At 42.0% G+C, this 15,763-nt stretch overlaps 1 protein-coding gene across 1 annotated transcript in view; it reads right to left on the minus strand.

The window, feature by feature from the left end:
- Window positions 1-8,278: 8,278 nt before the first annotated feature.
- MSH2 (mutS homolog 2) overlaps window positions 8,279-15,763 on the minus strand; it is a 45,326-nt gene continuing 37,841 nt past the window's right edge. The window contains exons 13-16 of the mRNA XM_014877461.2: window positions 14,890-15,094; window positions 14,273-14,520; window positions 10,727-10,899; window positions 8,279-8,685 (exon numbers count right to left, since the gene is read on the minus strand). Of these exons, the coding sequence (XP_014732947.1) occupies window positions 8,515-8,685; window positions 10,727-10,899; window positions 14,273-14,520; window positions 14,890-15,094 (797 nt within the window). The 3' untranslated portion in view covers window positions 8,279-8,514. The remainder of the gene's footprint in view (window positions 8,686-10,726; window positions 10,900-14,272; window positions 14,521-14,889; window positions 15,095-15,763) is intronic.

Raw genomic sequence — 15,763 nt, forward strand, 5'->3', positions numbered from 1 at the left:
CCAGCCAGGGTTTTTCCGCAGCTCACACTCTGACATAGAGATTCACATCCTACTCCTCACAGCTTGGATGGATGTGGCTCATGGATGTTTTCAACATGGCCTGACAGAGGGTGCAGGACAGTGGGAAAAAGCATTTCTAGAAAGGTGAATTTTCAGCAGACAACCTGATGGCATCAAGCCTTCTGCCATCCAATTCCTGGAGCTGTTCTGCCTGCACACATTCAGGAGCACCAATCTTTGCAGCCACTTTCCTCCTCAGCTGGAATTGAAAGTCTTTGTCTTTTTAAAAGAAGAAATAGGACTATCTTTTGAGTGCAAACAGCTTTTGTTGGTTGGTTTGTGTGGCCTTTTTAGAGCAGCATGTGAAGGACACCCAAAAATTACAGCCTCTCCCACCTGCCCCACACTTCAGCCTTCAGGTTCAGGATCCCATTCAATTTCAAAGGGCTCAGGACTTTTTTTCACTACCCCAGGAAGTGAGGGTTGAAACATCACACACAGAGTCAGGGTGACCTCGTCCTGCTCTATTCAAATTGGTGGAAATTTTGTCACTAACTCACATAAGAGCAAAATCAAGCAGTCTGTGGTTAGTGAAGTGAAATCCTTGTGGTTTGTACCACTTCAGTTTAAGCTCATGCTCCTCATGGCTGGGCTCTTCCTCTCCTCCCTGTTTGTCTATCCAGTTCCACAGCACTAAAACCAGAGGAATTCACATTGAGCATTTGCACTGTGCTGGCTACAGCGCAAAGTAGGACTGTGTTTGGGGACACACTAAACTGCAGGAAAGGCAGAGAAGAGCATCCCTCCTTCAGCAACCAAAGGTGTCCAACACCATCCTAAAGGTGTACAAGGCACTTGACCACTACAGCCATGGGAAAGTTTTCCAAAATCCTCCTGATTGATGGTTATGGAGGTTTCTTTGAGCTCCCTGTGAAATGCATTATTGGCTGCCTGCTCTCTGCATTGCAATCTATTTTCTAGACTAAATTTCTCCATTTGGATAAAGACTCTACTTGGGCAGGCCTCATAAAAGGACTGGCCCAAAGCAGGCACAGCAGCTCAGGATTTCATGGCAGGCATCCCTCCCATGCTACTGTGTCCTCCTGGAAGGGCCAAAAAGTAAGTTTTCGGGCATTATCTGCAAGTGTCAGATTACTGCACTTGTTACCATACTCCCCCAAAAATCTCCTTGTTCACATTAAACACCTTCAAGCAGCCTGATGCCTTGCATGATATCCTTTGATAAGGGTAATAGCAAAAGAAAAATCCTAAAAATCCATGCGTCAGGATGTGTGGGAGGTGCAGCAAAGCCTTGGATGGTTTGATTTCCTCTCATGTGCACAGGATAAATAAGCATCTAGTCACCGATGAAGACCAGTTTTCATTCTTAAAAAAACAGTAAAACTGAACTTTGTAATACTAATGGGTAAAATACTCATCAGCTTTCAAAGATTCCCAGTAAGAAAATTAAACTTTTATCTACAAACTACACTCCAGAGAGAAATTAAACCATTGAGAATTACTGAGAGCACAACAGCATTAGCGTGGATTCATGGGCCAAATCAACAGCCATCTAGTCTCAGGGTAAAAAAAAGCATTTACTTCATGGAGCTCCTCTGATTCACACTGAATGAGCACCTCTTACAAGAGAGATTACATAGTTAATCCTGTGTCTCTCTACAGCAGAAAGATAAACAGCACTGCAGTTTTCTCATAACCTGTATTGTATCAAACTACATCATGCTTGAAATCCAGCCATTGCAGCACAGAAAGAGGGGCTTCTGCAAGGTTTCCCTTTCAGAAATTGATTTCCTCCACAGAGTGTAAAAAAAAAAAAAAAAAAGCGCCATTAAAACACTATTTTAGGGGAAATTGTACATCAGATGACCAGGAACATGATTCAGGTCTGTTAGAGGCAGGTTAGCTCTGCTCCAGGTCTGTGTCACTGCACTTAAAGGACACGTCCAAGCTGGGGGTCTCACAGGAACTTGCCCCACAGAACATCAAATATTTTAAGCAAACCACCCAGCCATGCAAGTGTTTCATAGTGCTGGTGGTCCACTACCTGCTTAGCAAGTGCCATTCATTTTCTGGGGCAACCTCAAACAGGTGGTTTTGGTCTCAGATTACTTTCTTTAAGTTAAAGGCAATAATGTTCACCTTCCAAAACACTTCTGGAGAAAGGACAGCCTTTCTCTCCCCAGTGCTGGGGGCCAGGGCTCCTACAGCAACCTGGGTGCCCCTAAACGGGACCAAAGGAGACCATGCCATGGACTCTGCACTGTCAGAGCTAACCCAGGTGGCTGCTCCCAGCTGGTGCAGTCACTCTTGTCATCTCAGGCTTTTGTGCCAGCCTGGAGAAGCGCAGCTTTTAAATCCTGGGGTCTACTTGAGTTTCACTGGGGATGTGCATCCACAGAGAGAGGGAACATCTCACAGAGCTCACATGCACCCCCCTGATTTCCTGTCCCTACATCACCAGCCTTGGGCTACAGTACACATCCTTTTATACAGCAGGCACAAAGTAAGCAGGCTTCTTTTTTTTACCTTTTAATGTCATTGACTGCCACCAAGGTGTAAGTGAATTGTTACAGTGCATCCCGGTGTCCCTGAATTGAATGATAAATGCCACAGCAGAATGAAGATATGAAAGATGATTTCCTGCAAGTGGAAAGGAAGCGTGAGCTTGAAAAATCTATTACTGCCCAAGCTGAAAAGAGTCAGTAGGTACAGAAACCAACACTCCTACACTGCCCTCCCAGGTCATGGCAAAAAAAGACTGCAGCCAGAGCATCTGCACTAAAATGAGCATCAGAATAATCTTGCTGGTAATTTGGGGGTTGAGCATTTATATGAAGCTTGGTTTTTATTTTACCTTCTTCATTAGCACATGAAGCCATAAGGAAACTACTTGCCATTATGTTGAGACCCTGAAAACCAAGAAAGGGACACTCAAATCAAGCAACAACCTCCAGCAGAAAGACACGAGGAAGAATTACTGCAAACATGCAGGCAGCAGGGAATTGCTTCTGAACGGCATTTCCCCAATCACCTAAACCCACAAGGCTTGCACCATGGTAACACATGCTGTCATTCCTTGCAAGGCTTGGGACCACATTCTGAGCTGCAGTTCTGATCCTTTGTAGAAGGATTTTTGTTGAACCACAGGCCCTGGGGATGAGGTGCAGCACCTGGGATGGTTTGCTGGCTCTCTTTGTCTCCCTGCAGTGCCACCCTGGCTGCACCTGCACAGGGAGAGCGGGTCCCCAGGCAGCTCTGGATGGGGTCAGGTGGGTGCAGGGAGGTTTAAAATCTTGGACTGCCTGCTGTCAGAGGCACCTGGGAGCAGCCACACAAGGGAAACCAGCAGGCATGCTGAAAAGACTGACAATCTCTGGTCTGAAGCTTGCAGTGGTGGACACTTTCCTGAAGTTTTGTGCACAAAAGGGGCAGGACAGAAGATACTTCAAAATCTCAGCATGAAAAAAAATTCATGTTCATCAGGATATAAAGCAGCATCATCAGGCAGGCACAGACACTTTCAGGAGTGCTGCCCAGCTTCCTGCCTCCCCCACAGCACAGCCCAGCAGGTTGGAGATGGGACCACACTGCCAGAATGATGTGCAGCAGCCCTCTCTGTGCAGGTCTGCTCTTTGCCATGGCAGCTGGGCCCATTGCCAGAGTCCACAGCAACTCACAGAGGGACAGTTGCCTAATTTTTGGAGAAAGAGTGAGCATATTGAAGCCACCCCCCATGCTAGTATAGCCCTGACAAGCAATGGCTTTGCAGCATGCAGCAGGATGGGTGGATCAGCAGGGGAAATGTTCTTATAGGCACAGGCTATTTATTCTCAGCTCTTCCCTCGGCTCTTGTTGTTTAGCACAGCTGTTTTCAGTTTCCCAACAGTCCCCACAAAAATGGAACAATTATTACATCCTTAAGGAAACTGCTACAGAAATCCAGCTGCTCAAACTAGGTGCCAAGGCACCTTTTTCCCACAAAGGGAAAAAGCAAACACATTTTCTCACCTCTAAGAAAGCACTACTCACTGCAGCTGCAGGAGCAAACACAACCTGTCATCTGCTTTACAGGATTGTTTCCCTCAGCTACAGGCACTGCTGCTGGGTCAGGTGATGGGGACACCAAGTCAGGAGGGTAAGTCTCAGCTGCCACTTAAAATGATCAGAAATTGTCACTTCCCTCTTTTAAGAGCAGAGGTTGGTCCCTCTCAATTTGACTGGCAAAGCAGCACAAAGTGCAGGGATGTATCTACCCCTGTTTCACCCCATGCAAATAAAAATACTGCTGGCAGCTGAGACACACATAGATAAAAGAAGCAGTGCAAGGTGCTCCCCTGTATACAGGAACAGTGCAAGAACAGAGAGGAAAGGCAACAGGCTGGGAAAGGCAGCTGCAAGGCTGAGAGAGGAACAGGAATATCTGAGAGACAACAGCTAATAGGGCTTTTTCAGCAAACAGCATCAAGAGCTAAATTATACCTGCAAGGGTTGCAGCCATCTCAGGAAGATGACAGCACCTCTCCCCTGCATTTTAAGGCTTCAGACTCCTGAGGCTGCTTCTTTTCCTTCTTCCCCGGTCAGCAAAAGGCAAAGAATTCAATGCACGACCTCACTCCACTTCAGATGCAGAGCGGCAACTGCTCTCCCTTGATTTTTCAAATAAATGTGCCCCACTGCAGAATAGCCAAGACCAATTTTCTCACTGCTTCGTAGCCAGAGAAATTGCTCAGCCTGTGTAGAGGTTGGGCGTTTGAAAACATTAAATTAATGCCATGAAAACCAGTTTAAACCACCATCATAATCTCACACCAAACTGGATGAAACTGCTCACACAACCCCAGACCTCAGCAAGGAGCTCTCCCCCAGACTTCCCTGTATCTGGAATCGTTAGACCATGAGGACTCCCAGTCACTTACAGGGTGGTTGTCAGCCCAGAACATCTACCTGCACTAAGAGCTAATGCAAAGTTGTTATGCTTGCAAAGCCAGGTCACCAAGGGGCCGGTTGTCACGAGCAGGGATCCGAAGATCTCCAAGGATTGAAAGTCTCCTCAAGGCAGTGCCAGTGCAGCTGCCAGTGGGCAAGTCAGTCACCTCAGTCCTGTTCCTGTCATTTCTGATTCCAAAACCACCTCAGCTCCAGCGGAGGAAAGGGACACAGCCACGTGATGACTGCATTATTATTTGAGATGAACAGGCACAGCTGCGAGAGATGAGTCCAGATCTGGCAGGCAGCATTCCCTGGATCTGTGACCTTGATCCCTGGAGTCATCCAACCCTGACTGGAGCCTTTGACCACACCCCAAGAGGTAAACCCCAACACTTTCTCATCAGGCTGGCTACCAAGTGCTCCTGATCAGTAGAAGGGAAGTGAAATTGTCAAAGGAAAGTTAATTCCTTCAGTGTTTGCTCATGTCCCCTTTTTTGTTTTACCCTATCTAATGTAGTTTTCTTCATAAAGAGCCTTCTAGATGAACAGTAACAGCAGAGACCAAAAAGATCGCTTGCCTGCAGCATTCAGAGCCAAGCTTTCTCAGGTGAATGAGCAAAGAGAACCCTGAATCTTTTTATTCAAAGCTAAAAGTACATAGCCCCACTGCTCCTCAACAGCCTCGTTTGTTTCTTTTGAAACTTAGATAATCTTTGCATCCCTGGCACAGCTCTGTAATAAGCAGAGAAGTTGTGGAATTTCTCCTGCCCCATAGGTACATTTCTGAACAAAAAGCTAAATTGGAACTAGCAAAAATAGCCACCCCGCCTGCTCACATGAAATCACACTACCTGTAACCCAATTTGCAAGCAGCACTGACATATGGAGACTTAACCCTGCCTGATCTTCTCTTGCCTATATCCAGCAGCAGAGGGAGGGGGAAGTGTAGTATAGAGAGAAAAACAGTTCAAAAGATTAGTTTTAAAATCTTGTTAACTTGTACCCTTCCTCCTTGTGAGTGTTGAAGGGCATAGGGCATAAGAAAAACTGAATCTTCTTTGTTGCAGATACACAAGACGCTTTCTGAAGCGCACAGAAGGTGCTGTCCAAAGCGGGTTCCACCACTCCTGAGTAACACACGAGCACCTTTCACCCTGACAAGCAAATCTGGCCACACAGGAACACCTCTCTCAGCCTCCACCTGCAATACAAAAATAAAAGCAGCCTGTCCTCAGCACACTGCAGACACACAGCACTGGTGCACTGCACCCAGCAAGGAGAGAGTGGACACCAAGAACATAAAGGGGACTGAGGGAAGCAGAGAAGTCCCATCCTCTTGCTGGTGGCAGCTCAGTGAGGAACTCCTTGGCTAAGCAGATACTTAAAAGTGCACACAGGGTCAAAGGGAAAAATACAGAAATTCCTGAAAGAGATGACCTCTGATGGTTTTATGCCTGTTCTCTTGGTCAGATGGCCACGACATTGAGCAAGGGGCATCTTTGCTCAGACCACAGGGATCTCAGCATACATAGGAAGAGGCTGTCAGTACCAGCCATTCCAGCCTCACAGGAACTGCCCATTTCTAGCAATACCTAAAGCAGTTTGATCCAACATTTTTGGATACTTTGATGGTTGAAACAATCAAAATTGCAAAAACATGCATTGTTACTTTATGCAACAGATTTTTTCATTCACCCACTTTCCCAGACCATGAATCAACTGTGCTGTTTGTAAACGCAAATCTGTTTTTGTCTTTGTAAGCAGAATGCATTTTAATTTAAAGGCCAGAAAGGTGTTATGCAGCACCCCAACTTCTCAAATAAGCCTTTAGTGCTTCTGTTAAGCAGATGTCCTGGTCTAAGTACAAGCATTATCTAACAGCAAACTGAACATCACACCTCTTTTATGACTATTTAAATGTTTAAATGCAGACCACTGCAACACATTAATCCCTGACACAAGGCTATAGCACAGCTTTAACAGCAGCACTGCTGTCCCCAGCACACATCCACTGATGCAATCTCTAAACATAGCCAGAGTTTGCTAATAACATCTTCAGCATGATTTTATTTCTATCATCTCCTGCGACAAACACCTTTTCCCATTAGTCTTTCAACGCTGACAGTTTTAAATATAGGTAGTATTCTTCAGTTACAATTTAAAATGCTAAATTTCGCGGAGAAAATAAACTTGTACCAGCATGCTTTCAAACTGCCTCAATGAGAGAAGCACATCAGATAAAAATCAATCCATTCTTACTTTGTAGACAGCCTTCACTAATCATGACCAGCTCAGATGTTCCAGTTAAAATATAACTTCACCCCAGCCTCTGCTTACATTACAAAACCACAACTCAGGCAGGAAGAGCAGGCCTGTAGTATATTTGACTCAAGCATTACCATTCACATAGCAAACAAAAAAAATCCTTTCCAGCCACCCACCTCACCGCCCCCCCTGTGCAGGTACACACGCAAAAAATTTCTGACAAACCACAGAAATATCTGGTTGGAAAAGACCAAAGATTATGGAGCTCAACCATTAACCCAGGATGGCCAAGGCCACCAGTGAACCATGTCCCTGAGTGCCACATCTATAGCTATAGTCAGCACCTCCAGGATGGTGATTCTATCACTTCTCTGGGTGGCCTGTTCCACGGTTTGACAGATAACCCTTTTGGTGAAGAAATTTTTCCCAATACCCAATCTAAAACTCCTCTGGTGAAGTTTGAGGCTGTTTCTTCTTGTCCTATCACTTGTTATGGGGGAGAAGAGACTGATCCCCACCTGGCTACACCCTCCTTCCAGGGAGATGAAGAGGGTGAGGTCTCCTCTGAACCTCCTTTGCTCCAGGCTGAACAACCCCAGCTCCCTCAGCTGCTCCACAGACTTGTGCCCCACACCCTTCCCCAGCTCCACTGCCCTTTCCTGGAGTCTCTCCAGCACCTCAATGTCTTTCCTGTAGTGAGGGCCCCAGAACTGGACACAGCACTTCAGGTGTGGCCTCACCAGTGCCAAGTACAGGGGGACAATCACTGCTGGTCCTGCTGGCCACACTGGCTGATACAGGCCAAGATGCCATTGGCCTTCTTTGGCTAACTGGACACACTTAGATGGTTTTTCTAATGTAGCATTAACACAGCATTACTAAATCTTCAGTGAATTAATTAATGTAACTGCATCACACAAAAAAGAATCATGGTCTAGGACAAAGATTGGGTGTAGGCACCACTGCTTTCCAAGGCTCCGGCAATTGTTTGACACCTTAACTGTTAAACTTTCCAGCACACTTCTGGTAAAGTATTACACATTTTGTTTGCTCAGTCAGTAACTCTCAATATGAAAAAACGAATTTATTGTGAACTTCTAAAGGATAAAACGATTCAAACTAAAGCAGGAATCTGGCATGTAATGTGCTCAGAATTTTTTACAAAATAATTACAATCCAAGAAAAAATGCCTACATAAATCAGTACAAGTATAATAAAGTATAAAAGCTACAAGACAAGAAAATTATAGTTCTTTCAACACAAAAACGCTTCAAGAGCTGTATCCTGTTCTCACACGTTTCATGATGTAACTTTCGTTCGAGATATTATTTCATTCACAAAACTGTTGCTCTTTGCCAGAACATCATTTCTCAGCTGTTGCAACTTCACTTTGATGTCTTCTTCTGACATATCTGTCAGGGGCAATGCTTTCACTTGACAAAGAAAATCCTGAATTATCTTTTCACCTTCCTGAAATGAAGAGAAGGAAAAGAAAACAGAAAAGATGTTTAGATTGCAAACAGGAATTTTCCAGATTCCCTAAAGATACAAAGTATTGTTCAGCAGCAGAAACTCAGTCAAAAATCATGGTTATTTTTGTCCTTGCTATCAAGTTCTGAACACCAAAAAAAAAAAACCCACTTATGCTGGTACCAGAAGTTCATTTTCAATGAGTGAGCAAAAAGCACCAGTTGATCAGCATAAATACAATATTTAACATTATGGTCTCCTGTAAGTTTCACATTTAATTCCAGTGTGCAGCCACATGAGGTGAAGACTGCCAGCAGTAACAGCACCAGAATGGTCAGATTACCCAAACTAGTTACTTTTAGAAGGGACTGTCAATCAAGCAATATTTCAATACGCAAAAGCAAAGGACAAATTGTAACCAAGCAACTGCAGAGTGGCCGTCACCAAGGAGAACAGATGATAATTAAGCTTTATGCATATGCTTTTACACAAACAGGCAAAGTGGAGCTTCTAAACAATCTGACTTAAATAGCAAGAACAAACATTGCAATGAAAGGTATTCAGAATCCCTGTATTGGAAACAATTGGCCCAGAATGCAGAAGTTGTCTAGTCCTCTGCATTGTAGAATTCTACTGAAAAGTTTACTTAGTTTTCCTCTTATCGTTTAAGACTGATGGAGTAGTTTTCAGTGTAGAAGTTTCCAAAAAGTAATAGCACCCTGTTCCCTCTACACATGATGTTAACCAAGGCAGACAAATTCTCTGGGTGAGACATCTAAAGCTCTGCCTTTCTATTGCCCAGAGGGTTTATGGAATATTATGTATTACTGAAACACCCAAGAATAAAACATGATGCTGTCATTTGCCACAAGTGTTTGCTATGTCAATTTAATTTACACCAACTTAGGACCATGCAGCAGGTCCAAGTAATCTAAAAAGCCCTTCAACCTGATACCTGACATAGGAAAGGTAATAGTGAAGCAACTGAGGTAGCTGGAGGTTAAAGCTTTCTGGCAGTAAAAAGCAGAATAAACCAGAGATTGTTCATTTAAAGCATCAGGTCCACTTCCTGAGCCAGGAACAACAAATGCAGTTGACCTCTGAAACTGAAAATAAAGTAACAGGTAACAGCCTTTGTCTAGAGCAAAGGCTTTTAAAACGTAGGAAGTGTTTTGGATGTGGACTAACATCTCAAGGCCTCCATACACTGGAGTAGTACAGAGGCTGCCAGAAGGCAATGCCTGTGGAACAAGGCTGACTGGTACTGACATGTGCACTGGTACATGAGGAGTTCCAGGCTGACTGCTGGGACACGGGACTAAGCTCTGGAAGCAGGTTTGTATGCATGCAGCAAGGAGGACCCAGCTACTGACAAAAACCAACACAAGCCACAAAGCAGCAGCACGTGGATTTCCCAGGAGGCTGCCACAGATGCCACTGTCAGGACTCCTAATCCAGCAACAGGACATTCTGTAAAAGCTTCCTGCAGCCTTTGTTTTCCTTCACACTGCCTCCTAACAAAGCTTCTTCAACGAAACTTCACTTTGTGACAGCTGTAAATCAGACATTCCAGGTACTGACTGCCGTGTTCTTTGATATGATCAGCTTCTGGGATGTGACAGATCTGATGGGGCATGGAAGGGCACAAAGGAGAAGGTGGGTATTCAGCTTTTCTCTGGTGTGAACAGATCAGATCAAACTGGGCTGTAAGAACTCGGCACCAATGAACACTCAGATAAGGAGGAGCAAAACCAGGTGTGACCCAACTGCAGAGCCAAGAATATTCTACAAAATGGTAAAAGCTTTATCTTAAATCTACAGTTTTAAATAAAATTCTTGCCTACATTAACTTGAAATTAGTCTAAATCAAACCCACTACCCCTGAATATCTCTTCAGCTCCTAATGAACATTGTAGCCAAGCCATTTTGCTATGGAAAAACACATTACAGGGTAATTATCCTCATGCTTTGGAGGAATATGAATCCTTAAATGATTTTGCTTCAGCTATTCAAATTTTAAAAATTATTTCTGATAGCAAACCTCTCTTTCTCCGTATAATTTCTTGGCTGGTGGTTCTCCTTCAGATTCCGTGAACCTGCCAATGTTTTGAAACTCTTCCAGCTCCAAAGCTTTCTCTCTTGCACATTCTATCACATGTTTTGGGAATGCTGCCAACTCTGCTACATGTATTCCAAAACTCTGGTCACAAACACCTGGATGCAGAGAAAAAACCCAACAGTTAAGAATTCTCAGAAGATAATACGGCTACACAGAGATTATATGGACATGCTTGTAATAGTTTTCTGTTCTGAAGAATTAAGTGCATGACATTATTTGGTTCTCCCCAACACTTTTGATTTACCTTTTCTACTAAAAATGATAACACAGAATAAAAAATATGCTCTTATTTAATTAAGCTCTATTAGAGCAGTACTTGCAGAGCTCCAAAGTGCTTCAAGATGAAATGGAAAACACTTCAGGCAGAGAGAATTTCCCTCTAGTACTTAAATGAAATTGTACAATGATTTTTATTAAAGTATTTTGACACAGTCTGTAGAATATAATAATTTGAATGTATTTAATAGGTATATCTGACATTTACTGTATACCTATATAAATACATATGTGCGTATAAATAAATATTAAAAAAGTTGTAGTCTCAATCACCCCTCTCTTCCTTTGCATCTGTACCATGTAATTCCTCAGTCTTGAAGAGTCATATTTAATTATATCAAAATCTTTCAACTGTAACTTCACACTTACTTCAATTAATACACTGTTTATAACATGTTTGAGAAAAGTCCCCATAATTGCTCAGAATACATAAATCATACACAGTTACATAAAACAATTTTCACTTCACTATCAAAAGCCCTTTGATAAAATCTATCAACTCTTATTTGTTTACATTATCATAATTCCATTTGCCCTCCCACAGACATTACTACATCCTTTTAATTCTGGTCTCCAGCAAGGAGTTCAGAATAAATTAATTACACTTGCAAAATGACAGGTTATTTTTTTTTAACAATCATCTATTAAATACTGGGTAATCAAAGAATAGATGAAGGAAAACTTAGTATTTAGACTTTTTCTGTTTTACTAACCCTGTAATCTCTCAGGTTTATTACAGGAAATTAACACATTTAAGCAGAAATTAGTCTTCTTGATTTTGTATTAAAAAGACACGCTTCCTCAGACCCAGAGATAACTCAGTTCTCAGCTCAGAGAATCCTGAGCAGACGCCTGGAGAACAGTAATTCATGTGTCTCCTCTTCTGGTGATTTTGCCACTCTTGAAGCATGAAGACATGGTTGAAAACACTGTATAAAAGTTCCTTGTCATGTTTCTCAGGTTTAGTTATACATTTCAAATGACACTGAGCTGCCTATACGTACATCCTTGATGGAGCAGTACAACAATTCCAAAAGAGAAAGAGCACAACACTAAATGCAAAAACTTAGGTGGAAGACGGATATCTAATTGGAGAACAGATATTTAAAGATGCAGATTTCATAGTGCTGTATCTCCTCTGACAGAGGTTTAAGTAGATAGATAAAAAATATTGTGTCTCCATGCTAAATAGTACTTTCAAGAAAATGGATGGAATGAAAAGACATTGCATGTACAAATAAAAGATGTGTATGACTAAAAATGGCAAAAACGATTGAAGAAAAATATGAAACTGGGCTTCTACAGTTTTTATCACAACCAGAATGGCTGAATTAATACAGGTTTTAAAAACAAAAGGAGTGGGTTGAAGGAAGAGAACTCACCCAACTGTTTGGGGAATATTTGGGGGTTTTATTGTATGAGCTGCTGTTCCAAAGGATGTAAATTAATAGGTTTTGATATAGTGTCTATTGATTCCCTCCTCGACAAATATGGTCAAAATTAGGCACCTAAAGATGACTTGTTTGCAGATTCTGTACATCACCATCTCTTGCTGCACAGAAACCCCTTGGTTTCCATGTACACTTGCAGCAGTTTATGGCTATTTTTCTTCAGTTCCAATGCCACACTAAATCACCTTTTAAGCACCAATTTGAGCAACACATTCAGAGGGCTATGAACCTTCACTTCATGGAAGGAACTCAATATGTGCTGAAGAAGATGGGAAACAGCAAACCAGGAAAGTACCACAGACACCACCTCTCCACTGGGACTGGCTGGGAACCAAGGCCACAGCAATTTGGAGTAATATTCAAGCAAAAAACTGGGTATTCCCTAGGAAAGTGCTCCCACAGAACCCATTTCTAAGGAATAAAGATCCCAAAAGGCAAGGACACAGAGTTTAAAGGTACAGGGCTGTGGCAGACAGAGCTAATTCACCCAGTTTTGAGTAGACTCTCAGCAAAGCCAGAGGAGAGCAGTACTTCTGCTCCTGCTGTGATTCCCCTTGCTCAGAGCAGTCTCCCAAGCTTTACAGAAGAGTACCCAAAACCTAACTGCAAGATTACAGCCAGAGGGGAACACAAAATTAGAATGGTCATACATGTAATTTAACGGCAAGAAATGAAGAAATTTAACGGATTTAAAACCAGAAGAAATGAGTAAGAAATAGGCAATTAGCAATGTCATAGGAATAAAACTAGCAAGGTATCAGATCCAGGATAGCCAGAGTGTTCTACAGTAATCCTGCTCTACCCATTCAAGTGTTATCTAACTCATTCCTTTGCTGTGGAACCCAGGAGAGGAAAATTAAGAAGTATGCAGAGTAAGAAAGAGTACTCTGCCCACATTTTAAATCGAAATCTCAGCCCAGAGTTTGCCAACCGGACTGAAATGCTCTAGTGAGAACAATCCAAAGTCACTGTAGAGTTCAGAACTAAATTAGAATGCCATAAATGGGCACACCTTGCAAGCCACAGTTACAGCTCTGCTTTATTCCACATCAAGTACAGACTACTACTGAAGTGAGCAAAAACAAATGATGGGGGATATAAAGAAGCAGGAATAGATGAAATTTATGGTCAATTAAAAATTGTTTCATTTTATAATGAAAGGAATAACTGGATCCACTGGAAGACTTTAAATACACCTAACTCATCTTACACTAACAAAACAGGCTACTTGTTGTTTCACTATGATGCCATTTGCTAAAAATTACCCATATAATTTTTCCTACATCAAAGTACTATATAAATTGAGCAACATAAGAGTAAGTCTTATTACAATAAAATAGACATTACTGAAAACTGTCAGCACACAGAAGGTGCACCTATTTCTTTTAAAAGAACATTTTAAGAAATATAAGTCTCTTTCATTAGAGCAGGTTAAAATGGCTGCTTTAGGAAAACAGAAAATAACCTTCTGGAACTCTTCTCTCTGCCTTTAAAAAAGAAAAAGAAAGCAACTCAAAAACATCAACTTGAGGGGTCAAAATAGCCTAGAAAGCTTAAGAAATAATCAACATCACCTACTGTGTTCACACATGGACAGAGCTCCTGTCACATACACTATGTTCAGAGAAGAATATATATATTTATAAACCCCAAGCCTGGAGTATGACGTGAATTTGGGGTGGTATTTTTCCATTAAGATTTTTCTCTCTCAGGGCAAAATGAAGTTGAGACACGGTCTTACCTTCTTTGACACGATAAAGCATTGTCAGTGTGTCATCGCTGGTCAGAGCAGTGACATGGAGGTTATTTACTGTTGGCACTTGCTGAGCAAGACCTGTGAGTTCATGGAAGTGTGTAGCAAACATGGCAAACCCACAGATTTTGCTGGCAATGTATTCTGAGATAGCCCACGCTAAGCCAAAGCCATCGTAGGTAGAAGTTCCTCTTCCCAGTTCATCAATGATTATCAGGGAGTTTTCAGTTGCTGTCCTAAAAACACAAGAATATTTGTTAATGCTTGATGGCAGCACGAACTCTGGATATTGGATATCACAAGTTATGCTGTGGATGCAGAGAATGGAAGAGGCAAAAGACCCTTCATATTTACAAATATAGTGCAGACACAACATCACACAGATCATTCCAAATTAGGTTCTTTGTCCTATTTAGACTTTGGCCTCCTGTATTGACCACTGGAATAAACAGAAGGCTACTTCAAGAACTTATGTACCAGCTAAAAAGAACTTGAGATTCTCCACTGATATTCCCCACAAAAGAAAAATCTCAAATGCATCTCTTAGTGCACCTCCTTTGCCATCAACCCCAACCAACGCAATCAAACAAAAGCACAAGACTTGCCTAAGGATTGAAGCAGTTTCCAGCATTTCAGCCATGAAAGTAGACACTCCTTTCAGCTGGCTGTCTCCTGCTCCCACCCGAGCCAGGATACAATCCACAATGGTTATTTCTGCAGACTCACACGGCACGAAACACCCAATTTGGGCCATAAGAACAATCACTCCCGTCTGCCGGATGTAGGTGGATTTTCCCCCCATGTTAGGGCCTAAAGAACAATTTGTCCAAAAATTATTTTGACAAGCATCATCTTTTTACAATTCAACAATTCTTTTAAAGGAGAACAGGCTCTAAATTGAAACAAAGAGGGTTTAAACTTATTGCTCTGTTGCTTGTTTGTCTTACTGAATGCTCCTCTTAAAAAAAAAAATCGTGATCACAGAACTTAAATGGCCTTTTTAAGTTTTGGGACTTTTTTCACAAGCATAAGCACTCATGTAAAACACGTGGTGATACCTAAAACTAATAAGCTTTAAATTAAAAATCATCAGTATTTCGTTCTGCTTAAGAATGGTCATAATTTGTTTTCACCTCAAATAACTATTAAAATTTCTCTGTAAAAATGAAACAGCTTAGTTACAGACTGGGTACAAGCTAATGCGTGACTCAGAATCAGCAAACCCAGATATTAAGTAGTTAATTGTAACTGAAATACAAATGAAATAAAAAGTTATTATACAGAAAACTGTTCATTAAACCAATTTTACACTTTCGCTAACCAGAAAAAGAAGCGTGTTACCATGCATTTATTCAGATTTTCAGTTTTTCTTTTTGATTATGTTAGAAGTGCTCATTAATCATTCTCTAATTTCAGATCTTCGCTACTCAGAACGTATGTTAAGGACATCTGGGTGGAAATTAAGATTCAATTAAATCT

The sequence above is a fragment of the Sturnus vulgaris genome, chromosome 3 (genome assembly GCF_052056855.1).
Source record: "Sturnus vulgaris isolate bStuVul1 chromosome 3, bStuVul1.hap1, whole genome shotgun sequence".
Taxonomy (NCBI): Eukaryota; Metazoa; Chordata; class Aves; order Passeriformes; family Sturnidae; genus Sturnus; species Sturnus vulgaris.